Raw genomic sequence first — 27,560 nt, forward strand, 5'->3', positions numbered from 1 at the left:
TGTGAGCTCCCTGCTGTTTTATTACTGCATGAAGATTGGTTAGGAATGAGTGTTCCCCGTGGGATTGTGAAAATGAGCCAGTGATCTGCCTAGCACAAATCTCTGTCCTTTACTGCAAAATATTATTAGGATTTCTAGAGCTTTGCCTTGATAAAATCTTTCCTAATCCAATAAATTTCATTAGATGAAATGTTTGCCTGCTGCACCCTTTCTCAGTCCTAAAGCCTCCTTCTTCTGGCTTAAATGTCCCTTAAGTGTACTATCTACTGTTACTGTTTATGTAACTCTCTGTTCAAGTAACACTATGTATTTTCAGAACAATGAAAAAGCACAACATAAACTATGGGGGGGGGGAGGTTAGGCTCAGAAATGTCTCAGAAAAGCATTAACCAGAGTAAAACTGCAGGGATCTCACAGCTTTGCTAATACCTTTGGAGACAGGAAAATTCTTGTCTAAGAAGACAGAAGAAATTTAAGACCTGGACACTGTTAAACCATTAATTCACTTACAGGCTCAAGCAGGAGGCCTCAGCCGCAGGAGAAGGGGTGCCTTGGCCGGGTCTGCAGAGTCTCCCGGAGCCTGCCAGGGGTGGGCTTCCAGGGATCAAGCAGGCGGATTACGGACACCACCAAATCTGTCACCACCCCAGATGGGAGAGTGCCGTCTGTGCCCTTCTAAGCCATTTGTTACCCACAAGTCAGTGTTGACGACCTTGGCCGCACATTGGAATCACCTGGGCACCTTCTGGGGCACGAATGCCTCGATCCCGCCCGCTGAGGCCCAGATGAAATCGGGTTTCAAAAGCTCCCCAGCTGATTCTAATGTACAACCAGGGTGGAGACCCACCGAATTAAGTAGCCCCCGCGTGAACAAAAGGTTCCGGGACTGTGGGTTGGGTCAAGGCTGCTCAAACACAGGGAGTCCTTGGAGCAGTGCCTCCGGCCTCGGTTTCTTTATCTGCACAATGGGTGATGACTAGGACGGCAAAGGCCCCTCCAGCTGTAATAGTTCTCTTCTGGGACGCGGATCGGCGCCTCCGAGATCCTGGCAGCCCGCTCCCCTCTCTCCCCATCCCCCCGCTGGCTTTTCCGGTTTCCGCGCCCCTTGGCCCTCGCTCGGGGGTCCCAGAGGAAGCCGCAAGCTTCGCCGCCGCCTCGGCGCGCGCGCTGCCCGGTTGGGGCCCCGGCTGCGGGCGCACAAAGCCCCCGGCGCTGACGTCAGGGCCCCTCTCGGCGCGGCCGGCCCCCAGTGCAGGCGGAGCTGCGCCGCGCTCCCACCCCGGCCCGGAGCGAGGACCAGCAGCCAGCCCGGCAGCCCAGCGCAGCCCGCCCGCCCGCGCACGTGCCCGCCGGACCTGCAAACTTGTGCCACCGGCTCTGCCCGTCCCCGGGGAGCCCGAGCGCCCGCAGCCCGCGCCTCCCGCCCGTCTCCAGCCATGGGTAAGCCAACGCGCTGGCCCCGCGCCACCGCCACTAACACGGCCACGGCCTCGCGCCCCCGCCCCCGCTCAGGTGGGGGCCTCCTGCGGGCACCTCCGCGACCCGGCCCGGGTGGGAGGGTGGGGTGCGGAGGTGGGAGGGGCGCGGCGCAGGTGTCCCGAACGCCCAGGTGCGCGTCCCCGCCCTATCTCGGGGGCGTCCCCACCCCGGCGGCGCTCGGCTGCGCCCGAGGGCGTGCGGCTCGCGGGAGAGGAAGAGAGGGAACCCCGGGAGGGGGAGCCCAGGGCGCGGACGGAGCGTCCCGGGCTGCGGCTCCGGTTTTATTTTCAGGGGGTGGGAGAGAGTAGCTTCTTGCCCTTTTCCCGGGACGCCCTCCTGTCGTCCGAGCTCCGAGTCCGATCCGGTCCCACCGTGCCGGGGTCCTGTTCGCCTTAAACCCACCTGAAGCCAACGCCCAGTTCCCCAACCCTGGGGTCTTCCGAGAGCTCGTTTGGGAACCATGACCCTTGAGACCAGGAAGGTGGGAGGGAGAGGGACAGGATGGGACTGAGGGTGAGCCTCTTTGTCTCCCGTTTCAACTATCAAAATAATGACCTGGGAGCAGGTGGAGACGATGTGCCCCGCGGGTTTCGATGCAGTTGGGGGATCGACTACTCAGGGTGAAAAAGCCGAGCTCTGGGGGTTGAAAACCTCCCACCTGGCCCGGGGCAGATAACAGGCGGCTGTAGGATTCTGTCTGTCACCTCCTGATACCCCCGAAATCCTGCTGTCAGCAACATGTCGTTAAATGGGGACGCTGTATCGCTCGGAAAACTCGTAAAGAGTGCGTTGGAAATCAAGCTTTTTCCGCTGCACCCCTGGAAATGTGCCTGGGAAAGGGTTTTCTTTCCCTGCTCTGTTATCCTTCTCTAGTGGCAGACAGACTCCAGCCACAAGCGCCACAAAAGCTACAAGACTCAGGAGCCCCTCGGAAGTATTCCTAATGAGGGAGTCAGTGCGTTTAACCATTGCGGCCCCTGGGGAGGGCTCGGGAATTCCTTGCGGAGCCCCCGGCCCCCTACCCGCCTCCTACATTCCCTGTGCTATTGATTGTGTAGGTGGTAATTTTGTATCGATTAACATTTCGGTGAGGGTTAGTAAGGAGGGCACATTATTTCGCATTTAAAAGAAAGCTCAAAGAATTTTAGAGTTAAACCTTTTTTTTTTTGGTTTGTTTTTAAAAATTTACTAGGTGATCAAAATCAGAAAGGAAATAAGGCCCCCCAAATCCAACAGGACAATTTCTTACCAAAAAGTTAGGTATGAGATAGGTTAAGATCCTTCTAGAAAGGGCAGAATTGCATGACCTGTATCTCTGGTTCCTACTTAATGCCCGCACTGAGTGGTCACAGCCTGTAACTGGGCAGTGCTTGGCACAGACATGTTGAAGTTACACAGAAGTACAGGCTTGAGGAAAGCATTAACTAATTTTCCTGAAATAAGTTAACTCTGGGGTTTTTTTTGTTGCTGTTTTTTGTTTATTAAAGCTAGGCATTCGGATTCGTTCGGGTTAGAAATTGAGCGTCGAAGTACCACTTGGGGACCTTCTTGGGAACGGCTTTCTCAATACCCTGGTCTTCATTGGGGCGGGCTTTATTTTTAAGTAGGTGTGGAAGTTCCATGCGGTACTCATGAAGCAAATGCCCAAACCAGAGGCCTGTTCTCAAGGAAGTACCTTGTGTCTGTGACAATTATCGCTTCTACACTTCAATTACCAATTTATGTTAATTTGTGCATACCTCACTGGTTCTGGCAGTCTCCTTGGCTTTAGTTCTTAGTTTTTACATTAAAAAAAACACAAAAGGTCCCCTCACGTCAGAAGGGAAACATACTGATTTCCTTTGGTAGGTTCTTAGTAAATACACCACAGGGCCGTGAACTGGTTTTATTTTTCCAGATGTATTTAATTACCGAACATACCCTGATGAATGTTGTAATTGAAATGATTTAACGCTGGGAAAACTCTGACCATTTGTCCACTGGCGGGGACTTTGGTTCTTATACAAGTCACTTCCTTAATGTGGTATCAGTTAATTTACTGGTAAAATGGGTGAGGTTTGTGGAAATAACTGATAAAAGTCCCTTTGGACTCAAATTTTAAGGTATCCAAAATCTTTAAGTTGACAAAGAAAATAATGAGCAGTGGTGGTGCATGCAGATTTATCTTTCAATGCATCTTAAAAGAAAACATGTTTTTCAAAAATTGTTGAGCCAGTTGACTTTTTTTATGGCTTTGTTGAGATAGAATTCACATACCATGTAATTCACACATTTAAGTGCGCAAAGTCAGTGATTTTTTAGTATATTCGAGTTGTGCAACCACTGCCACTAGCTATCATTGTCATCACCCCAAAAAGAAACCCTGTACCCATTAGAAGTCCCTCCCCGTTCTCCCCACCCCCCAACCCCTAGCAACCACTAATCTACTTTCCGTCTCTATGCACTTGTCTATTCTGGACATTTCATGTAAATGCAATGAGCCAATTGATGTTTGAAGTGTGTTTGACTATTCAGTGCCGTTGGTTGTTTTGCACAATGGGAAGATGTCGATGTACTTTTTGTATGCTGTACAACACCTAAATGAATCAGTTGAAGCTAATGATTTCACTGGCTGAAGAGTTCCACATTTGCCCATTGTGCACGTGTGTGCTCCCACTTGCCCCGAGCTCGCACTCGCGCGCGCTTGCTCGCTCTCTCTGTCTCTGTCTGTCTGTCTCTCTCTCTCTCTGTCTCTGTCTCTGTCTCTCTGTCTCTGTCACTGTTACTCTGATGGGAACTCAGGTTGCCTAATAGAATTTTGAGTCCGTTACTTCTTCATCGGCCTGGAGACATACCAACTAATTGGATTCCCTGCAGTAACCTCTTAAGAGGCATTTGTAGACTATCCACCCAGCTTTGATATGGATCGTGTATCCAGAGAGAAGTGCCGAGTTTGTTTCCTTAGTTGCCTGTAATTTTAAATGAAAATTATATGTGAAATGATCAGATACAGCAAAACAGCTAAATAGTTGTTTTGATCCGTGGTTGTGATAGGGAAGTTTTTATGAGGATTATGAATTTAAACACAGTCAATCATTTCACTAAATAGCATTAGAAAAAACTGGTTGAGAGCAGTTCTTTAACTGTAACGTGCATACAAGTCATCTGGTGATCTTCTGCAGAAAGCAGTGTCTGGTACTCTGGGCCTGGGTGGGGTCTAGCAAGCGCTTGGGTGGCGCTGGTGCTGGCGGTCCCCAGGGCCAGGAAATAGAGGGAAAGCAGACCAAGTCCGAGGCCCGGGTGCCTGGCCCAGCAATTCCACGAACTTACCATGTGATTTTGGGTAAATCATTTTGTCTTCTTAAGCTCGGTTTACTGCACAATAAAAGGGTTTGATGAAATCATTTCTTTGGGCCCTTACAGATCTAAAAGGATGTAATTTAGAAAAAAGAAATGAGAGGGTCATGTTAGGCTTGAAAAACATGAGAAAACAGCTCCCTAATTATTTAAACACTTTGTTTTCATGAAGCCAGCATCACAGGCATCACTGGTAGTTGCGTTGAATGCTGGCATCTTGACGTGCCCGCCAATAGGACAGCTGGCCCTCCTCCAAGGAGACTGGTGGAGGAAGTGTTCACCCTCTTTAGGGCCTCCAGCTTTGACTTTTCCTGCCCTCTTCTTAGAGCTGACCGCTCCAGAGAGCCGTTCTTTTTTTTAATTTTTTATATATATTTTTAACATCTTTATTGGAGTACAGTTGCTTTACAATGGTGTGTTAGTTTCTGCTTTATAACGAAGTGAATCAGCTATACATATTCATATATCCGCATATCTCCTCCCTCTTGCGTCTCCCTCCCAGCGTCCCTATCCCACCCCTCTAGGTGGTCACAGAGCACCGAGCTGATCTCCCTGTGCTATGCGGCTGCTTCCCACTAGCTGTCTATTTTGGTAGTATGTGTAAGCCCATGCCACTGGAGAGCCTTTCTTGATTCTGCACACAGGGCCCAGGCCATCTTCAGAGGCCAGAGTCAGAAGGAAGCACGTACACTGAGGACCCACACATACAACATTTGCTTCTGGAAGTTTGCTCAGGAATTCAGATGCAGCTGGAGACGAAGGAATGGTACCTTAAGGAATAGCTGGGCAGGAAGTAGTCCCAGAATGGGCTAGCCTCCCTCCCTCGGAGTGTTAAGACCTAGTAACAGCCCACCTTCGGATCCAGGAGAGAGCGCCCTTCAAGTCTTGGGATGTGGACTGAAATTTTGAATAAACCTCTAGTCCAATAGCACAGAGTACTGTTTGTGACAAACAGGAAGTAACTAATTACTTGGAAATTATTTTTTTGCTCCAGCAAAACACTTGCCCAAACCACTTGACCCCTCTAAGGGGTTCTTAGAGGACATCCTTACCTGCTGCATCCGAGGTCAACCAGTTAGATGGTTTATTGAAAATGCCAAAGTGGTGAATCATTAAAAGTACCATATATGTGTCTTACACATTTCATTTAATTTTAAACATTAATTCACCGGAATTTTGTTGGAAAGTCAAGGTCTTTGAGTGTGAGCCCTCAAAGTCTTCGTTGTGTATAAATCACAGCCAGAATTCAATGGCTTTTGATTTCCAGTTCGATGCTTTTAGAGTGAGAGCCAATCTCTGCAGCATCCTTTTAGGTCACCAACCCCACTCCCCTTAAACCTTTAAAATTGCCCATACTTATTCTAGCGACTGTTTTTCCAAGTGACTCATCTTTTAAGGCATTTCAAAGCCATTCAACTTGGTTTTCAGAGAAGTAAAAACTCTTTCTTTTGGCACTCATTTTATTAGTTTGTGTAACACCTAATTAAATTTCATAATTCTAGTAACAAGTACAACTGGCGTAAACAGATTTGAGAGTAAATAGACTCTTCTGAGGTACACAGTTCAGCTGGTGGATGAAGTAGTACATAGATGTCTTGGAGAATAGCCTGGAAACCAAGTTCTGTGGGCGATGGTCATTATGGTTTACAAAAAGAATAGAGAGTATGGGGTAATTGGGTGGGTCCATTAGGTGAACATTGGTAAGAGAGCTCTTACTGTATCTTCAGCCAATGTCACCCATTTAATAACTTTAACATGATTTTTCTGGTTACTATTAGCTAGCTTGTTAGTGTTTATAATATGGCTTTTCTGTTCAAAAGTCAAATTTGTCAAGAACAAAGATTGCTTTACCCGTTGTTTTATCCCAGTGTTCATTCAAATAATTGACGTATTGTAGCTACTCCACAAATATTTGTTGAAGGGATAAGGGTTTTATCATATAAAATGCATTTTATTAAGGTTTGTCTACATTATAAATGTACAGATTTCAAAGTATATAAAATTATGTATGGCAAACTGATAAACTAGACTAAATTAAATAGGGCAAATGACATTAATTATTCTTTAATAACATTAATACGTTGAGCACAGATTTGCACAGAGTAACAGAATTTCAGAGCTTGAAGTCACTTTAGAAGTAAATTGGGGACTTCCCTGGTGGTGCAGTGGTTAAGAATCTGCCTGCCAATGCAGGGGACACGGGTTCAATCCCTGGTCTGGGAAGATCCCACATGCCGCGGAGCAGCTAAGCCCGTGCGCCACAACTGCTGAAGCCTGTGTGCCTAGAGCGTGCGCTCCGCAACGAGAAGCCACTGCAATGAGAAGCCCGCGCACCACAATGAAGAGTAGACCCCGCTCGCTGCAACTAGAGAAAAGCCCGTGTGCAGCAACAAGACCCAGTGCAGTCAAAAATAAGTAATTTTATTTTTAAAAAAAGTAAATTGATTGCTGTAGGCATATACAGACACAGAAACAATTTAAAGAACAGTGTGAATGTTATTTCATTACTGAATTTTGCCTTTAGCTTTTTTCTTTTAATGTTATAAAATATTTTTCTCTGGTGACAAGTACTTCCTTGTCAGATTTTTGAAGTGCAAAAAAGCTTGGAGTGAAACATTTTGTTTCAGTGAAATTCATTATTGCCCTGAGGATTGAAAGGCAACAAGGGTCTTGAGTTTTCATTCTCAGCTTGTGTAATTGGGTTAAATGAATACCTACCACAGTGCCACGCAACAAGCATGTACCAGTCTCTGAGTGTTTGAGTTCCTGTCACATGGCCATCACCCTGAAGGCTTTTGGGAATATAAGACATCTGCTCACTCAACAAGTGTTCAGAGCCCTACTCAGATGAGCGAGGTACTGTGCTAAGTCTTGAAGCAAAAATAAAAAAACAAAACCCAGTCCTGTCCTCAGATCACCGCAGTTATTTTGCAGATGCAGATAAACAGTTATAATAGAAGTACAAGGTCCTGTCGAATAATTTCCTCTGTCTGAGGGAGAAAAAAAGGGTGGGGTGGTATTTCTGAGAGGGATTTTCTGGGGAGGGTGGTTATCCTTGATCTGAGTCTTGAAGGATGAATGGGATGACAAGAGTCAGTGTCCGGGAGAGGACATCCCAGGCCCTGGCTACAGATGTGCAAGAGCAGGAGGTGTGGCAGAGACCCCTGCATGGGTAAGTTGAGGTGGTGGGCATGGCCTGAACGTGGGCGAGTGGGGAGAGCTGAGGCTAGAGGAGAGGCCAGGCCAGACAGTGAAAAGCTAGGAAAGAATTTGATCGTTACCCTGTTGGTCACAGAGAATCACAAAGGGATTTTAAGCAGGGAAGTGACAGCTGGAGAGAAGTGACAATCTACCCGAGGAGATAAAAGAAACCCAGACTCGGGTAGCTTGTAGGAAGCTTCTGGGGGAGACTTGTATTTGAGTTGTATTGAGAAGGGTGGAAAGGATTAGGGTACGCGTGGAAGAGAGGTAGGAGTGAGCAAGGTTTACTGGTGGGATCCTGAAGAGACTGGCCTGGCCATAGCAGAGACTGGGTGTGGGGAAAAGTAGGAAAGGAAAAAAAAAAAAAAGATGGGGGGAGGGGCACTGGAAGACTGGATGAAGAGTAATGCTGTAATTGATTACACATGGGCACACATAGGTGCATCTTGCAAGAATATTTATAATCTATTGCCTCCTCCCTTTCAAAAGATAAAGTGGAGAAGGAAGGAAGTGTGAGCCTTTTGGGGATGGAAAGAGTCTCTTTGGTGCGACTCCAGAGGGGTTAGGCATTGAAAGGAAACCCAGTTCTTGCCTGTTTATACATTTGATTATTTTGAAAGTGTCATTATTTCTTCCTTAAATATTTGAAAGAATTCACCAGTGAAGCTATCTGGGTCTGGAGTTTTCTTTGTGGAAATGTTTTAAACGATGAATTATATTTCTTTAACAGAGAGAGTACTGTTCAGATTTCCTGTTTCTCTTTGTTTCAGTTTTGATAAGTTGTGTTTTTCAAGGACTTCTTCATTTTATCTAAGTTATTAGCTCTATAGATATAAAGTTGTTCATAATATTTTTGTATTATCTACCTAATCCTGTTGTCTGTAGGATCTGTAGTGATGTTCCCCTGTTCATTCCTAGTGATGTAGGTAATTTGTATTCTGTTTATTTTTCTTGATCAGTCTTGGTCATTTATTTTAAAATTTATTTTAGTAGGTTGATATTACATCTGATACCTACATCTGATAGATGAGCTGATCACTTAATTAAAAGGAGTACTTTTCTTGTAATCAAAAAATAGGATTTTACTGTCTAGAAGTAAAAATTGCTTGGTTAAAGACAATCTGCTGAAGGACAAAGTATCTAAACCTGATCTTTTGAATTTTACTCTTAATGGCTCTATAACTCGTGTATTTGAACTTGGTTTGACAAGATCTGTTGTAAACGATCTTGCATGAGAGTTATTGCTTAGTATCTGCTTGTGTGTTTGTTTTGTGTAGGACTGTTAAATTCTGTTTTCCTCTTCGGAGCAACTGGAGACAGATACTGAGACAAAAGAAGTCTTCTTTCCTTCCCTTTCAAGTGTACTTTTAGCTCAGTGTTTCTCAGCCTCAGCACTTTTGACATTTTGAGCTGGACGATTCTTTGTTGTGAGGGACTGTCCTGTGCAGTGTAGGACATTTAGCAGCATTCCTGGCCTCTACCCACTACATGCCAGTAACGCTCCCCAAGTTGTGACAACCAAAACTGTCTCCAGGCATTGCCAAATAACAACTCCTGGGGGGCAAAATCACCCCATAGTGAGAGCCACTGCTTTCAAGTAAGAGGAATTGAAAACCTTTTGTGTTTCACAATATTATAAAATCTGAGTAATGGCATCGTTGAAAACACACCTACAGAATAGAAAAATCTCTGGTTCAAAAGATGTTATCCTTCCGAAAGGGATACTTGATTTTTCAAGTTAAAGGAAGTTGTTTTTTTTTTTTTTTAAACCTTTTTTCAACATCATCAGAGAATCTGGAGATATAGTGGGGAGCCTTGCAGACCACCTAATTCACTCTTTGGAGTAAAATGGTACCTAAACCATCTCAACAGTGAGAGCAAACACAGAGTGTCTGGCTTTCCTTGGTAAATTGTTCTGATGTTCAGGATGCTTTATCTCTGAAAGAACTGAATCTATGTGAAGTTCCTTTTGCTTGCTAAAGTTGGTTTCATTATCCTTTGTTCTCTTCATTAAGTAGAAAGATCTCAAGGATCTAGTCACGTTTCTTAACATCCTTAATTACCTTGATGGCCTTTCCAAATTTAGAATTCATCTCCTTAGCTATAATCAAATCTGCCCAGATTAAACCTTTAAGGCAACCTCCTGAACACTGTTTCATCCTTAGGGTCTGTAGTAATGACTTCTTTACATTTTTCCGTGTGTTTGAGAAACGCAGGAGTTAAAGGGACTGATTTCCCCCTTCTTGCTCACAGAGATCCTTTTTGAACAGCCATTGATCTCCCTGCCCTCAGATGGAGACGTTAAATTGGTGTTTTCTGAGGGATCTGAGCACCCTTGCAAAATAGTTCTAGTGTACAAAGAGCAGGAACCTTGGAAGTGAAAGTCAGAAGCAGGCTACAAAATCTGCTATTTTGTGTGTGTATCAGGTCACCCTTTTAGGTTTCGGACTGTGGTGTTTCACGACTCCCTGAAAAGAATGTTTAAATGGAGGCTTTTAAAATGGCAGCTTAAATTCAGGCGTCTGTTCCTTCACACAATGAGCGAAGAATGGAGATGTAATTAGCAAAGAAACTCACACCCTTAGGATGACCTTATTTGATGCAGCTGTCTATGTTACATTTTCTTTTTAGTTTTCTCCTGTGGAATAGTCTGACAGTATCCACAGTTAAGTAAAGCAGAATTCAGAACATTAAAGAGATGAGTTTTCACTCCACGAATTACTGTCATTTTGCAAAGCCACTGCCCTGGATTACCAAAAACTGTTTTGAGCTCTATTATATAATGATATTTTGTCACAGATAATTTTAGATGTTTTGCAAGAGGCACAAATATTATAAAAATCACTTTCGGTATTGAAGTATAATATACACATAAAAAGTGGGCAGATCGTAAGCATACAGCTTGATAAATGTTTGCAAACTTAACCAGTATATAAATTAAGAAGCAGAATATTACCAGCCCCTCAGAAATCCCCTGCAAGCTGCACTTCAGGCAGCCGCAAGCAAGGGTAATCATTCCTAATTTCTGCCAGCATACTTTGGCCAGTTTGTGCTCTTTATATAAATGGAATCATACAGGATGAACTCTTAGGTCTGGCAGCTTTTGATCAACATGAATAACATTATTTAAAAACTCAGTGATGTTTTCTGTCTGGAAAATAGACCTGTTTCTAAATCATTATGGTTAAAAGCATTTATGAAATGCCTTCATGTGTAGAGCTGTGCTAGGGAATACATCAACCACTGGTTCCTACCCTCTGTTTTAAGTAGAAAACATTGACACAGGGGGCTTCCCTGGTGGCGCATTGGTTGAGAGTCCGCCTGCCGATGCAGGGGACGCGGGTTCGTGCCCCGGTCCGGGAAGATCCCACATGCCGCGGAGCGGCTGGGCCCGTGAGCCATGGCCGCTGAGCCTGCGCGTCCGGAGCCTGTGCTCCGCAACGGGAGGGGCCACAGCGGTGAGAGGCCCGCGTACCGCAAAAACAAAACAAAACAAAACAAAACATTGACACAGCAGGTGTGAGAAGGACTTTGAAAATAATTGATGGGAGATGAGATGGGTACATGAAAAAGCTTACAGATGACGGGATTATAAAGATAAGGAACCCTCACTAGCCACCTTGGAAATGGAAAAATACATCATGAGGGTTTGTGAATAAAGAGGAAGCTGTTGATGTGTATTTGTTCAGGATACGATCATTACGAATAATTTCTGGCTTCAGGGTGTAAGGATGTAACAGATGTTAAGACCTCCTCCCAGTTTCTTGAAGAAGATAGAGTTTTAGGAATTGTCTGAATTAACAGTAGTTAGTGAACTGTTAGTTAAGTGGGTGTTCCAGGTGTAGTGCAGGTTTGGAAAAAGGGTTGAAGGCCTGGGATGATTTCTGGTTATCCTCCTGAAAACTCTTAGAAATAGATACAGAACTGTTTTTGCTAAATTACCTTTTCTTCTTGCATTGTTGGGACTTAGTAATAATCTGCCTTCATTCCTTCAATGAGGATTTTTGTTATCTTACTGACTGAAGTCATGATGTAGTTGTTACCGAACCAAACTTGGGTCCTCTGGCCTGCGCACAGTAAAGCCAATCTGCTGGCCCTGGGTTGTGTGAAGGAAAGTGCAGCATTTATTGCAGAGCAGCAGGCAAGGAGTCTGGGACAGCTAGAGCTCAAAAGACCCGAACTCTCCAGTGGGTTTCAGTGAAGCATTTTTAAAAGGCAAGGTGAGGGAGGGGAGTCCCAGGGTATGTGATCAGCTCTCGCACAGTTCTCTGATTGACTGATGGTGAGGGAACAGGGCGGTGTCACAGGGGTTAATATTACCGGTCCTTAGGCTACAGGAGGCCTGGGGGCTATGTGCTCATGGGCATCAAGCAGTGAACATCTTCCTTTTAGTGGGGGGTTTACACATCTGTAAAATAACTCAGGAAATGTGCATCAGGTGCCGTTATCTAGGTTACTTCCGAGAGGAGCCAAAGCAGAGGACTTGGGGGAAGGGGTCTGTCGCAGGAAGGCCCCATAGGGTCCTGCTCGGTTACATAGTCAGCAGAATGAATGCTTTGTCATCACGTGGAGCTGGCTTTAAATTGTGTAGTGTCACCACTGCTTCCCAAGTCGTGGTGACAACTTACACTCCCCCCAGGAGTGTCTGAGCATTCTAGTTTCTCCAAATCTTCTCCAGCATCTGGTGTTCTCACCGTTTTTAATTTTTTCAAGAACCTGATAGGTATGAAGTGGTATTTCATTGTTTTTTATATGAATTTCCCTGGAGAGGTTGAAACTTTTTGGTAGGTTATTGGCCATTTGGGTTTTCTCTTTCATTTATAGCCTTATTTATTTTTTTCTATTGATTTGTAGCAATTCTTTATACATTCTAGACAATAACCCTTAGTTAAATGTGTTGTCAGTATCATCTTTCTCTCTGTGGCTTATCTTTTAATTTTGTTGAGCACATCTTTTGTTGTGCTGAATATTTTTTATTATAATAAAGCTCTAATTATCAGTCTTTTCCTTTATTCTTCTATGATTTGTGCCTTTTATTGTAGCCTTGTTTTAAAATTGTTCCTATCTCCAAGGTCATGAAGATGTTCTTCTATATAGTCTCTTTTAAAGCATGCTTTTCAGAGACCTACTGTATAGCACAGGGAACTATACTCAAAATTTTGTAGTCACCTATAAGGGAAAAGAATCTGAAAAAGAATATATACACACACACATACAGATACATATATATATATATATATAACTGAATCACTGTGCTGTACACCTGAAACTAACACAACACTGTAAATCAGCTATACTTCAATTTTAAAAAAGTGTTGCATAAAAAAAAGAAGAAAACCTGTGCTTTTCAGTTTTCAGTCTTAATTCCATTGGGATTTTAGGTTTTTGGTATAGTATGACGTAGAAATCTATTTATATTTTACATTTCCTATACAGAAACCACCACATACTTAATATTTCCTCCTTTCCCCACTGATTTTTATATATGATCTCTTGTGTATTACATTTCTCTACTGTACCTATGCATACATCTCTGGACTCCATTCTGTTCTCTTGCTCTATTTTGCCATCCATCTGCTAAGATTGTGCTGTCGTAATTAGTATAGATTTAAAATAAGCTGGGATATCTCCTGGAAGTTTTCTCCTCGTGTTCTTCTTTCAAAGTGTCAGAGATATTCTTCGTTTTGTGATTTTGGAATCAGCCTTTGATGTTCCACAAACGTCCCTGTTAGGATTTTGAGTGGGATTACAGTGAATTTATAGAATAATTTTCATGATAGTGTGTTCACTGTATTGAACCGTCCATTTGCATACATGGTGCATCTTTTCACACAATCAGATCTTCTTTTCAATCCCCCAGTAATGTTTTTGCACACCTTAAAAAAAAAAAAATCTAGTGAAGGTCCCTCATAGTTTTCTATGGCTTTTCTAAAGAGAAAAAGTAAATCAGTCCGGGTCAGAACTAATTCCATGGAATGTCATGTTTTCCTTCCACAGACCTGTGGCAAATTGCAGCTGAATGTACAAAATGGTTCACGTTAATAGAGGCTGTAGGGAAAGCTGATTCTGAATTATCACCTACCAGCCTGGTCATGAGAAGTGAAGTGAGGTACTCTTACTTAAACCAACCCTTGATATATTATAATAAGTTAAGAAAATATAACCCTCAATATGTTAAAATGCAGATTTCTCCTAAAAGAAAAATATGGCCCTATTTGCTCCACTGCAAAGACCAAGTTTACATTCAAGATGCAAACTCTCAGTTGAAAGAGAAAGAAAGCAAGCCAGGCTTCTACTCATATCTTACGGCCATGCAGCTAAGGTTACCCTAGAGTGATTTAACCGCGCCTCTTCTGTAGGAGTGTCACTTCCACATTTGGCAGTGTCACTCATGAAACTGAACTTTGCTTGGTCGATTCAAGATTACCTGGTTTCCCAAAGTGCTTTAATGGAAAACTTTTCCTGGAATGTTTTTACGTAGCTGCTCACCCTACTGAGAGGAGACCAACATCAGGCTGGGGCGCAAGCTTGATTTATTCCGGAAAGCGATTTATTCAGCTGTCAAATGAGATTACACGTGTGGCTGTTACCCGTCACTTGACAGAAATATTCTTAGTCCTCCACAAGGCCTCAAACTTTTATTTATTTATTTGGAGGCAACAGAAATCACAAATGTAAATTCTCCTAGAACACATCTTTGGAAATGCAGTTTTTAATAGAGTGCAGTTACCCCCTTACTATTAATGATGATGATGGCCAGAACGAGACTGGACAATTTCCACACATGCCTGCTGTCCCAGGACACCATCCCCTGCCAACCCTCTCCCCTGCCCCCGCGATGCACACACAGACTTCCATACGTTTAGATTTGAGTAATCCTGAAACGCCCCAGTCATAAGAATCCGTTCTTAAAATTCACTTCTTTTTGTTACATGTTTTTGTCTTTGAGTGGTCTCTCATTGTAGAAACTGTGGAATTTAAAATTGAAGTCTAATAGAAAACAAACTTATGGTTACCAAAGGCGAAAGGGGGTGGGGGAGGGATAAATTAGGAGTTTCGGGTTAGCAGATACTAATTACTGTGTATAAAACAGGTACACCACAAGGTCCTACTGTATAGCACAGAGAACCATTCAGTATCCTGTAAGAAACCATAATGGACAAGAATATAAAAAAAAGAATATATATGTGTAACTGAATCACTTTGCTGTACAGCAGGAACTAACACAACATTGTAAATCAACTATACTTCAATAAAAAATATTTTAAAAAATTTTAAAAATTGAAGTCTATATTTAGACATGAAAGTTAAGTTCTTGTTACTTTTTTTTTTTCCGGTACGCGGGCCTCTCACTGTCGTGGCCTCTCCCGTTGCAGAGCACAGGCTCCGGACGCGCAGCCTCAGCGGCCATGGCTCACGGGCCCAGCCGCTCCGCGGCATGTGGGATCTTCCCGGACCGGGGCACGAACCCGCGTCCCCTGCATCAGCAGGCGGACTCTCAACCACTGCGCTACCAGGGAAGCCCAAGGCCTTCTTTATGATAAGAAGGAAACAAACAATGATAGTGTGTATGATCTACAACCAAATCATAATCAGCTTCAGAAAATTCTTTTTGCCTGAACGGTTTTGTTTATTATTTCAGCCTCTGTCTAGCAAACTTGCAAATATTCCTGTAACAAAAGAAGACAGCATGGAACATTGCAGTGAACAATTAGTTTTTCATTCACCATTCAGTTTCAAGCAGTAGATTTAACCATTTCATTTTCTTGTAAGAGCTGCTAATGAATGGTACAGTGGCTGGGTTAAGTAGCGTATTTCCCCAACCTTGGTGAAGATACTAAGTTGAGACACTTGAAATGGAAAATATTTGGCCATTTGGGGGCATACAGTATGGCATTTTCATATGGTTCAGTCTAATATAGCCCAGGAAGCTAAAAAGAAGGTAGTGGCCTAAATATTTCCTCCCAAGGGACTTTTTCTAGCCTGGAATTGCAGTGAGAAAAAAAGTGCCCGTTTATTTTTTCTCTGAAACTTTGCAGATGCAACTAAAACCTCCTTCTGATGAGTTTTCCGTGGACTGTGGCTTTAAGTGTCTCAGCCCCAAACCTGGGGTTTCCCTCACAGACACCTAAAAACCAAATACTGCCGTCCTTCAGCAGCTCATTCGGCAAAGCAAAGAATCGTCCCCCAGTTTATCTACCCTGTAAATGTGGATTTGTGTGCTGCGTTCCCTTTAGGTGTGTGATACACCTGTCTGGGTAATTGTTAAGCAGGAGACGTACGAAGCTCTTGAGTTATGTTTGGTCCGTTATTTCACTTAAATTTAATGAATGCTTCTCGGTGGTTTAATATTGGCGCAGAAAATTCACGATAGCTGATATTTGTAGGAACGTTTGTCCTCCATATTTATAGCTGAAACTGCTAAAAATGTGGTCATTTCCAGGTAAGGGTCAGGTTTTTATGTCCATACAGTTGAGTTATTTCTAGACATATTTATATCTCTATCTTACTGTGCGTTTGCAACCCGTGCACCTTTGATATGTTCATGAGAAAAGTCCAGTATAATTCCTCATACTGAGGCTTCTCCACAGGTTGTTGGAAAGTCTTTTCTTTTGTAATTTTTCCCTGCTCAGCATTCCCGAACATTACTTGAAATATAAAATTGCTCTTTGAGGATGAAGTGAACAATGGGGAAATCTCTATCTTAGTTTCCTAGCATTGAGAATTTATCCTAATATGAAACAGCAAGCCATCCGAACCCTGTTTATTATAGTCCTTATCCTTGTGTTTGGAAGCAGGTGTTTCATCATGAAAATATTATCGAACAGAAACCCTAGAGCCACATGTTGGCCGATGAAGAAACTCTCTCCTTCCTGCCTTCCGCCCCCACCTCCAGTCCATTGGCCTGATCCCCGTTTGTGCTGTCCGCCATCCTGGTGTACTATTATTTGAAATCTGTGATAAAAGGTTTGGCCTCTCTTGGCCCTTGCCCGAAATTGAAGCGTTGAGACGGCTTCTCCAAGTAAGTAAATCAAGGGAGGAAAGAAAGATTTGCCCCACTGTAGCTCATCTGCCCAGGTAACTGGGAGTTGTGTGTGCTTCCATTCTCATGAGGAAATGTCTCTATAATGTTACAGAGAAGGGCTACCGTTTGGTCATTGTCATAGTCAGATGCCATGCTGCCTGGGAAGAAAGGAGATTGGTCCAGCTGAGCCCAAGCTCTGAACGTCCACGGTAGTTCTTTGCTGTGACGCGACTGCTTTTGTTGGCCTCGTCAGAGGCATCATGTGAGACATAGCTTCTTTGACCAGCCAGCTTCCCAAATTTCATTGCACACTTTCATTGCCCAAGGGCAGCTCTAACTGCAAGAACTATGGTGGTGAATAAGAGAGTCCTTGGCCTTTGAGGAGGAGTCTGCAGTCTGGTGGGAGAGATGGACCTGTGAGCAGAGAAATTATGATAAGATGAAAAGAGAACAACAGAAATGTATTCAGAAAAGGATTTTCTTCTGATGATAGGACGGTGCCAATTCTGCTCTGCGTGCCTACCCACATATATTACCATATAGGGGACATTTCTCTCTTCTTTCACAAAGTAACTGGCTATTGTAATGACAGTATGAACAGATTTCAGATTTTGTTACATCTGAATGTTGCTGCTTTTGCAAGTGGACATCCGGCTGAAACAAATTCAGCTCGGCACACTCAGACCTTCGCCGAAGGGCATTTTCTGAATGTAGCAAATCATCACTGATAGTTTAATGCAATTAGGAGAGAAATAGAGATGGTTGGTCATAAAGCCGATCGAAACCACAAGTTGCGTTACCAGATAAACCATCGGTGATGTCAGTAACTGTAATGACATAATGAAACATCACTGTTACATGATGCTTCTTTCTTTAGAAGCCTGGTGACACCATCACAGGAACCTGAACGTTAATTAAGGTGTTGCTTGAATGCCTGACGAATTCTAATCTCTTATATAGTTTAGTCTTAAATGGAATGCTTCATTTAATTATTTCTATAATTTTGTTACCTGTGACAACTTATTTTGAGGGTAGAGGAGATAGGGTCTATGTTATCGTTGCCATGGTGACTTTGTACTTAAAATGGCAGGCTGTGCTTACTTGGTTTAAAAATATCTACAGTGTGATTGCCGTAAAAATCTCTGCAAGTAACTTGCTCACGTCCAGTGAGTCACTCCTCGTTTGACTGGCATTTCAGCGAATGACTTGATCACAGGAGTTGTTGGGAGAAATGCCAGAGGTTATTACTATAAAGCACTAAAGATATTTTCAGTTTCCACCACTAAAAATCTGAATATTGCAGAATGGCTTACATGCGTCCTTGCCACGTTTACCTGAGTGAAACAATCTTAACATCATGTCGAGAGACTTGAGGGACTCAGGGATGAATTGTACTTGGGCAGTATACGGGGTGTCTTCAGTCGGCTGCCTGTTGTTGAGGCCACGTGCCCACTTTTCGCTTGAGTCTCTACGACACTGGATTGGAATATTTCAGTCGATTGCTCTCTCCCTTCTGCTGTCACAGAGGTCCCATGATAGCCGGTCGGCTACCTGATTTTATTTATTTTTTGAAGACGGAACCTCCTTAAAACACACACACACGAATTAATAGACAAATATGTGTTCTTCGTAAACTAACTTTAGCAGCACAGAAAGCTGCATTATTTTGCAGGCGACAGCCTGGAGTGGGTGCCTGGGAGCTTTTGGTTCCTTTGTGGATCCTTTGTGGAGTGGGCTTTGTGGCAGCTGTTGACCGCTCAGAGTCTCTCCAGTTGACTGTTTTGCCAATGACGAGGCTTCCGAACATTTCAAGTCCTGGGGAAGTGGGGAGTAACAATTGGTGTAGATGCATCGGTGCATTCTGTATCCACGTGGGCGATATAAACATGTCGCTGCCCATGCGGCCCTCCCCCTTTCGTAAATATCCATTCCAGTGCCTTGGGGGCAATGTGGGAAAGAGTACTGCTTCACTTGTGAGCATCCCTTTCGTCCATTCCTGCCTGCGCGGAAATCTTTCTTCGGCAGAGTGTGTTTGTCTTTCTGTACTAGCATCTTTTTTTTTTTTTCTCTGATGGCTCAAATCAGCGCCCTTGGTCACTGAGAAAATAAAAATGTAGTCAAAGCCTCGTGAGGCAGGTCTAGAGACGGCTGCCTTGGACGCCTTGTCTGCTCTGTACCCACAGCTGCCTCCCGCCCCTGAGGTTGGTCCACAGCAGCTGAAAACCCTGCTGGGCCTTTCCGAGCCCCTTAGGGGACATGTAAGAGGCAGATGCACTTAATTATTAGGTATATTACAAATGCAGGAGATTAAGCTTTGACAAGGTTTTGGACTTGGAACAGAAGGGCACTTTGTTTTTATGAATCTACTTGGTTTTCAAAAAAAATCACAACGTAGATGTATATCAGTCAAGAAATGGAGATATACAGATACATATATACATACATAGACTCATAAAATGAATATATGTTAAATGTAACATATGCACCTGTAGACAGACATGCGTGTATATACACGTGTATAACATACATATCTATTACACGCAAATATATGTATATGCACATATATGTACCTATGTATATGAGACATATATGAAACCTTTACTGAGTCCTTACTTACTATGTGTGGGCAGTGATCTAAGTGCTTTACCTGCATCAACCAGTGTAATTCTCACCATTTCACAGATATGACCACTGAGGTCCCAGAGCCAGGAAGTGGCAAGGCCAGTATTTGAACGCACGCACTCTGGCTCCATCTCTGTTCCTTAGCTCTTCCTGTTGGAGGTGGTGCAGTCAATGTCATTTAATGGTATGGTTGATTTGTTGGGTGTTGGTGCTTAAAACCACAGGGAACGTTGAACTGGTGGTGGGCATGGAAGGGATGTGGAGAATGCCATTTCTCCCACCTATTTTCTTCTGCCAGCACAGGAAAGGGATAGGGAAACCTGGAGCTCATTTGTTTTAATGGTCTCAACGGTGGCACACTTTTGATGGTGGGTTAGATTTTGGGGAAGTGGTCATAGTTGATTGGGGCAGATCCAATGAGTAAGGGGAGTGACCAACTTGAGGACTGCCATTTGGAGACCCAGGAAAATAATGTAAATTGTTTATCTTCTCTGGAGATAATTCAGCATCATTGGATGCCAGGTGGCTTGGAAGAACAGTTCTTTATATGTACACTTTAGTAATTATTATTTTGTTGAAGTATAGTTGATGTACAATATTATATAAGTTACAGGTGTACAATACAGTGATTCACAATTTTAAAGGTTGTACTCCATTTCCAGTTATTATAAAATATTGGCTGTATTCCCTGTGTTGTATAATATATCCTTGTAGCTTATTTTAAACATAATAATAGTTTGTACCTCTTATTCCCCTACCTTTATATTGTCCTTCCCCCCCTTCCCTCTCCCCAGTGGTAACCCTAGTTTGTTCTCTATGTCTGTGAATCTTTTTCCTTTTTGTTATACTCACTAGTTTGTTTTATTCTTTAGATTCCATATATAAGTGATATACAGTATTTGTCTTTCTCTGTCTGACTTATTTCATTTAGCACAATACCCTCCAAATCCATCCATGTTGTTGCAAATGGAAATATTTCACCCTTTTTTATGGCTGAGTAGTATTACATTATACACAGACACACACACACACCCCCCCCCACATCTTTTTAATCCATTCATCTGTCGATAGACACTTAGGTTGCTTCCATATCTTAGCAATTGTATATGATGCTGCTATGAACATTGGGGTGCGTGTATCTTTTTGAATTAGCATTTTTGGTTTTTTTGGATATACACTCAGGAGTGGAATTGCCAGATCATACGGTAGCTCTATTTTTAGTTTTTTGAGAAACCTTCATACTGTTCTCCGCAGTGGCTGCACCAATTTACATTCCCACCAACAGTGTAGGAGGCTTCCCTTTCCTCCACACCCTCGATAACATTTGTTATTTGTGTTCTTTTTGATGGTAGTCATTCTGACAAGTGTGAGGTGATACCCCATTGTGATTTTGATTTGCATTTCCCTGATACTTACCGAGGCTGAGCATCTTTTCATGTGCCTGTTGGCCATCTGCATGTCCTCTTTGGAGAAATGTCTATTCAGGTCTTCTGCCCATTTTTTTTTTTTTTTTTTTTTTTTTTTGCGGTACACGGGCCTTTCACTGTTGTGGCCTCTCCCGTTGCGGAGCACAGGCTCCGGACGCGCAGGCTTAGTGGCCATGGCTCACGGGCTCGGCCGCTCCGCGGCATGTGGGATCTTCCCGGACTGGGGCACGAACCCGCGTCCCCTTCATCGGCAGGCGGACTCTCAGCCACTGCGCCACCAGGGAAGCCCTGCCCATTTTTAATCAGTTTTTTTTTTTTTCTAATGTTGAGTTTTATGAGCTGTTTATATATTTTGGATGTTAACCCCTTATCGGTCATATCATTTGCAAATATTTTCTCCCTTTCGGTAGGTTGTCCTTTCGTTTTGTCAATGGTTTCCTTTTCTGTGCAAAAGCTTTTGAGTTTAATTAGGTCCCATTTGTTTATTTTTGCTTTTATTTCCTTTGTTTCAGGAGACAGAGCCAAAAAAATATTGTTACGATTTATGCGAAAGAGTGTTCTGCCTATGTTTCCCTCTAGGAGTTTTATGGTTTCCCATCTTACATGTAGGTCTTTAACCCATTTTGAGTTTATTTTTGTGTATGATGTTAGAGAATGTTCTAATTTCATTTTTACATGTAGCTGTCCAGTTTTCCCAACACCACTTATTGAAGAGACTGTCTTTTCTCCATTGTGTATTCTTGCCTCCTTCATCATAGATTAATTGACCATAAGTATGTGGGTTTATTTCTGGCTCTGTATTAATTATTCTTTAATAGAACAAAACAGATAATTTCATTACTTTGTCATCATACAAATTAGCTGGGATATAGGTTTACTATAATGAACCCTCCCCAAAATGTTAATAATAAGTTCAGCATGCCAGAAGTTTCCACCCCTCTGATGTAAAAATGCCAGATGGTATGGTGGCTGTCCTCCAAAAAAAAAGTCAGAGACTTGGACTCAGTCTCTTATTCTGTCCTACTCATGACTTGGCTTCCATTTCATGGTTCAAGACAGCTGCTGCAGCTCCTGCCATCACCTTCACATTCCTGCTAGAAGGAAAAAGAAAAGGTTAGGCAAATCCTTCTTTTAAAGGCCATTCTTTGGAAGTTGCACATGTCACTCCTCACATCCCGATGGCCAGAACTTGGTGCTATGATCACACCTAACTGCAAGTGATTCTGGGAAATGTAATCTTTAGCTGGGCAGCTAGCTAAAAATATTATTACTGTAGAAGAAGCGGGCATAGATATTAGAAAAAAAAGGAAGTGGTGTCTGCTACACTTACATTTTAAAAAGAGAAGTAAAGTTGGTGAAAATATACAATGTAAACCTTCAGATTTAAAAAAATCTCAAATGTTGGAATAATTTGATTTTTCTTTCACAATAATGAAATGCTTGCAATCCATGTTCCATGTTAACATTACAAATGTAAAACTTAAAAAAAAAAATCCATGTAGCTTATAACTCTTACTAAATCCATGATGGAGAAAAGGAAAAGTTTTTGAAGTAGCTGATAGTGTTAACACATTTTGAATATAAATTCCCTTGCTTTGTGAGATGTCCCCAAATGAAGACTGTAAGCAAGATAGAACAAGAAGACACTGAAGTGTTTATTAACATTTCAACAATATATTCCCAGGCTGGCTCACTCCTTCTTTTGATTCACATTTTGGCTGGTGTAAATTGAGGAATTTACATACTTTTTATATGTAAAGTTACGCTAATTGGAAGTTACATTCAGTACGGAGGCAGAACCCTACCTCTAGATGAGGTGTAATAGTCTAAAAAAACCTGAAAGGTCTGGGATGTAGCTGAATTGTCTTTCAGCCTTGCAAACTTTTTATTGTAAATATTTAGTACTTTTCACCTGAATGAAAAGGAACTAAGATATATACAGCCGTCCCTTGTATCCACGGGGGACTGGTTCCAGAACACCCCACGGATACAAAAAAATCTGTAGCTGCCCAAGTCCCTTATAAAGGGGCTAGTATTTGCATATAACCCAAGCACATCTTCCCATATACTTTCAAATCATCTCTAGATTACTTACAATAACTAATACAATGGAAATGCTATGTAAATAATGGCCTACGGGCAGCAGATTCAAGTTTTGCTTTTTGAAACTTTCCGGACTCTTTTTTTTTCCTGAATATTTTCAGTCGAGTGTGGTTGAATCCTCCGATATGGAACCCATGGATGCGGAGGGCCGACTATACTATATTCTCCTCACGCTGGTATTATAAAATGGATTCAGTGATTTTTTTTTTTTCCCCCTTCCCACATGGAGTTTTCTTCAGGCCGAGATGTGGAAACAAATAGGTTAGAAATTTGAAGTTTTCCTCTTAAAGTAACCATACGGGGAGTCATTTTGAAATAGCCCAAACTGGGTCAGCTATAGGGTATGATGATTATCTTAGTGGCATGTATAACATGAAGTGACCATTTCGGGAATTCTGGCTAAATTCCCTAAGGTAAACACCCCAACTATTACTTTCATTGGGTCACTTCAGTTTTCCCTTTTGCCTTTACATTATCCCCCCCATTTCATTTAGATGATCATTCTAATTTTTTTCCAAATTTGCAATAATACCGACCTTCTTCCTTTTATGTCTGTCAAAAAGATTGCAACAAAAACATCTTGGTCCCTAGTCTCTTACTTAATTGTTCTATGTACAGGCTTCAGACAATCCTCCAAGTAGGTTTCTGCAACTGGATTTTAGATGCTAATAAAGCATTGTGTGTAGACTGCTTTAAACAGTGACAACCGTTAAATAAATCTTTTATCGGTACAGCACTACTTTGCTCTCTGAACTAGAGAGATTTTTCAGCAGTGGAGCATACAGCAGCAGAGAAACTACAGAAAAACTGTCCTGTTTTCTTTAATGGAAAGCAGTGCTTTCCAGAATTCAGCTTGAGAAGTAGGAAGCCAACATTTTGGATTTGATTCTTGGATTTACTCTCAATTAAGCCTGTGATTGTTTGGTGAGATTGTTCACCTTTGTCTTGGCCTCGCTTTTCTCAGCTGTGGAAAGAAAACGGTGAGAGGATAGAGGAAATAATGAACACCCTATGTGGTTGGTGTCTGGGGAAGGACTTGGGGTGATAATGTCTTAAATGCCACAGTTTGTGGCATTATTTCAGGTAGGCCAGGCGATTGGCTCCCAGTCAGTGGAGTTCCAGCTCTTGGGAAACAAACTACATCCTCAGCATGCAAAGAAATGTGCGGTGGCGTTTCTTCAGGAAATATTTTCCTTAACTTTACTCCATTTTGTGAATCACGTATTGCAGTTTATAGCCGAGCTTGCTGTGGTGGTTTGTCCGGGCACATACCCAGTGAGATAATGGAGATCAAGTTTGTTTAAATCCCTTGGTGGTCTTTTATTTCAATCGAGCTTGAGATGCACTGATGAGCTGTTAAATGAACGTGGAAACAGAGCCTGGAAGTGCATTTGGTTTGAAAAGTAATTGTAAAAGGCGACGATGACAGACCTTTCATGGCCCGTCTAGCTGTGTTTCCAATATGATAGTCACTAGCTATTTCGGTTTCAATTAGTTGAAATTAAATTCAGTCCTTTAGACACACCAGCCACATTTTAAATGCTCCGCAGTCACATGTGGCTAGAGGCCACCATATCGGACAACACAGACCCAGTGTGTTTCCATAATCATAGAATATTCTCTCGGGCACCGCTGATCTATGGATCGGCACCTAGGAAAGAACTCTTTATGGTAAAGCAAGGAGGAGGCTGGGAATGGAAGTCAAGAGGTGATTCTGTTCTAATGTGAGCCCTTAAGAGCTCTGTGATCTTACTTCTGAAGCGTTCTAGGCCTCAGTGGACGTGTCAATACCTCAACCACTACTTCTGTATACTTTTGTATGTTATAATGCTAACTTGAGGATCAGATGTAACAGTGTCATTTTATGGTCTAGAGAGTGGCCTTTGGAGTCAGACTGCTGAGTTGAAATACCAGTTACCTGCAAGTAGACTTCTCTGGGTCTTGATTTTCTACTGAAAAACGGGGACAGTGAAGTATGTATTTGGTATGATTGATAAATGGTTTCATATACATATACGAAACATATACCCGGCCCGTGGAAAATACTCGGTGTTTAAGCTGTTATTATTACTATTATCACTTATTTCATCTATTGAAAGGTATAAGGTGCTATCAAAAGGTCTTGTTGCAAATGATATTTTCAGTTTGGTGGTGTTTTCTATTTTTTAAACCTCTTTGCACCGTGTTGTGCCTCAGTATAAATGTGCCACGTTGTAGCTTCTTAATGCCTATGTTGTCCTGCATAAATTAAGCCCCTTTGGGGAATAAATTACTTACAACTTAGAATGGCAGGCTCAAGGTTTGTTCTTTGATATTTCAGCTGTATAATTGGTTCTTTGCAAAAGAAATTAATGAGCTTGATGTCAATGCTGAGAAATGCTAGAGCAGACAGTCTTTCAGTGCTATTTACGTGCATCTCTCTCCAATTCCTTAGATTGTGGAGTGAAGTAAATCCCTCGGACCAGTATTCTATTTGGAAAGGTGTTGCCACACCCCACAGGGTGCCACATCCTTAATCAGTAGGCGGTTTGACCGAAAGAGGAGGTTAATGCTGAGATCCGGAAGTCGGAGTCCAAACTGTGTTTGACGCAGTAACCACCGCCCCCCCCCCCCCCCCCCCCGCCCGTCTCCTTGCGGATACAAGGGAGACGGGCATTAACCCAGCGGTTCTCATCCCAGCTGCACTCCAGTCACCGGGAGGAGCTTTCAAAATGCTCATGCCTGGCGCCACCCCTAGAGATTCTGATGTGATTGGTCTGAGGTGCTGCCTGGGCGTAGGGACTTTTTAAAGTCCCCAGGTGATTCTAATGTGCCACCAGGGTTGCGACCCACCGGGCCAGCCTCTACCTGGTGAGATGGAGGGGACACCTTTTGAAATGTGGCCCAGACATGGCTGTTTAATGGAGCCACACCGCCCTGGATGGAGGTAGCTGGTGGATTTCCACAGAGTCCTGTCCAGGTCTTCATTGTTCTCAGTGGTAGGAGTCAGGACAAAGCACGCCGATCAGCCCTACGGACGTGCAGTTAAGCTGGAAGGAGAGAGAGGACCTGTTAGGTGACAGGTGCCAAAGGCATCATCGACAGGTCGGGGCAGGATGGGTGAATCCAGGGAGAAATCCGAGAGGAGGAAATAGAAGGCCTTTCAGTTACTTTAAATAAAACCACGTGGCCACGTATAGGCTCCGGGAAGCTTAGATACACGGCTGCCGCGAGGGTTGGGCTGACTGACAGCCTCAGTGGTCAGGAGTGCGCACTTGGAAACCAGTCCTGTGTTTTTGTCCCGGCTCCCCCATCTCCTGGGCGATCTCCAGCACGTCCCTGCACTTTGCTGGGCTTCAATGTCCTCCTCCATTTAGTGGGACTAACAAAAGGCACCTGCCAAGTTCTGTGGTTGTGAGAATTCAAGGTGATGATTTACGGAGCCTGTGAGTACAGGCTGCTAAGTAAACACGCGATGACCTGCAAGTTTTCTCATCCACGTGGTGAGCCTTGCCCCCGGGGCCTGCAGGGTCAGCCGCTGCGTGAATAGCAGTATCCAGGGGGCTTGTTATTAATTGTGACGGATGCCCCATACTAATGTGGGATATCAAGAACAGGGGGGACTGAGTGCGGGGTATATGGGAGCTCTCTCTACTACCTTTACAATAATTCTGTAAATCTGAAACTGTCCTAAAATAAAAAGCTTATTTTAAAAAGTTATGGTTTTAACACAACATTGTAAATCACCTATACTTGAATAAAATCAATTAAAAAAAGAAAGTTATTGCTAAGGTAGTAAGTACTGCCTTGTTAAGTGGGCATGAAGTATTTATTCATTTTTCAGTATACATTTGTGTGCCAACTCTGTTCTGTCAGCGGGAAGTTGGCCCCGTTCATAAAGAACCAAAATGTTTTCGTTGTAAATATTTCTGGGGCGGAGATTTCTAAGATAGTTATTTCCATATGTGTGGGGAACAAAATTGAATCGATTTAAACTTTTTGTTTATTTTGCAATCATTTTAGATATAGTTGTAAGAACAGTACATGGTTTCTGTATATCCTTCACCAAGCCTCCCCCAACGTTAATGACGTATGATTCTCAAAACCAGGAAGTGACCATTGGTGCAGTACTGTTAGGAAATTACAACCTTTATTTGGATTTCACCCGTTTCTCCTCTAATGTCATTTTTCTGTTTTACGATGCAGTTGAGGATCCCACGTAGCGTTTAGTTGTCACATCTCCTTCGTGATCTCCAATCTGTGACAGTTGTCAGTCTTTCCTTCTCGGTCTGGACCTCTGCTCTGTTGAGTACTGGTCAGGGATTTTGTCACGTGTCCCTCAATTGAAATCTGTCTGATATCTCATGATGAGATTGAGGTTATGCGTT

General features: G+C 42.9%; 1 protein-coding gene across 1 annotated transcript in view; it reads left to right on the top strand.

Annotated features, from left to right (window-relative positions):
* Nucleotides 1-1,256: 1,256 nt before the first annotated feature.
* Nucleotides 1,257-27,560, top strand: part of GPM6B (glycoprotein M6B) — a 155,354-nt gene continuing 129,050 nt past the window's right edge. The window contains exon 1 of the mRNA XM_060003095.1: nt 1,257-1,440. Coding sequence (XP_059859078.1) covers nt 1,437-1,440 — 4 coding nt within the window. The 5' untranslated portion in view covers nt 1,257-1,436. The remainder of the gene's footprint in view (nt 1,441-27,560) is intronic.

This window comes from Delphinus delphis, chromosome X (genome assembly GCF_949987515.2).
Source record: "Delphinus delphis chromosome X, mDelDel1.2, whole genome shotgun sequence".
Lineage (NCBI taxonomy): Eukaryota > Metazoa > Chordata > Mammalia > Artiodactyla > Delphinidae > Delphinus > Delphinus delphis.